We start from the raw sequence: 433 nt of genomic DNA, 5'->3' as shown, positions 1-433 counted from the left end.
GGGTTGTGGAAATCCAGGATGATGCCGTTAGCTGTCCAACAGACGGCCACTAGCAGCTGCAGCCCACACGTTATAAACGTCACCCCGGCTGCCAGCATAATGCGCGGCTTGTTAGCTGCATCTGATGTGCAGTTGGTGCACTTCGCCCCAGCCACAGCCAGAGCCATGCCTACCACACCGAGCAGCGTACTCACGACTGTCAGAGCGCGCGCAGCCTGCAGGTCGTTGGGAAGCCCCAGCATGGAGTCGTAGACGCGGCAGTGCATCTGTCCTGTGCTCTGCACCACGCAGCTCATCCACAAACCTTCCCACACGATCTGCGTGATGACGATGTTCTGGCCTATGTACGCCGCCACTCTCCACATGGGCAGACAGCAGGCCACCATCCCGCCGAGCCACCCGGCCACGGTCAGGATCATCCCCAGGATCTCCA

At 60.7% G+C, this 433-nt stretch overlaps 1 protein-coding gene across 1 annotated transcript; it reads right to left on the bottom strand.

The window, feature by feature from the left end:
• Nucleotides 1–5: 5 nt before the first annotated feature.
• Nucleotides 6–428, bottom strand: LOC107734802 (claudin-4-like; the record flags this gene model as incomplete). The annotated part of the gene is made up of 1 exon (XM_016546720.1): nt 6–428. A coding segment is annotated over one exon (423 nt), but the record flags the coding sequence as incomplete, so codon positions are not given.
• Between the last annotated feature and the right edge of the window lie 5 nt (nt 429–433).

Source organism: Sinocyclocheilus rhinocerous, unplaced genomic scaffold (assembly GCF_001515625.1).
Source record: "Sinocyclocheilus rhinocerous isolate Xijiao unplaced genomic scaffold, SAMN03320098_v1.1 C35296580, whole genome shotgun sequence".
NCBI lineage: Eukaryota > Metazoa > Chordata > Actinopteri > Cypriniformes > Cyprinidae > Sinocyclocheilus > Sinocyclocheilus rhinocerous.
The sequence above is the reverse complement of the archived record's forward strand: the minus strand, read 5'-3'. Positions and strand labels throughout refer to the sequence as shown.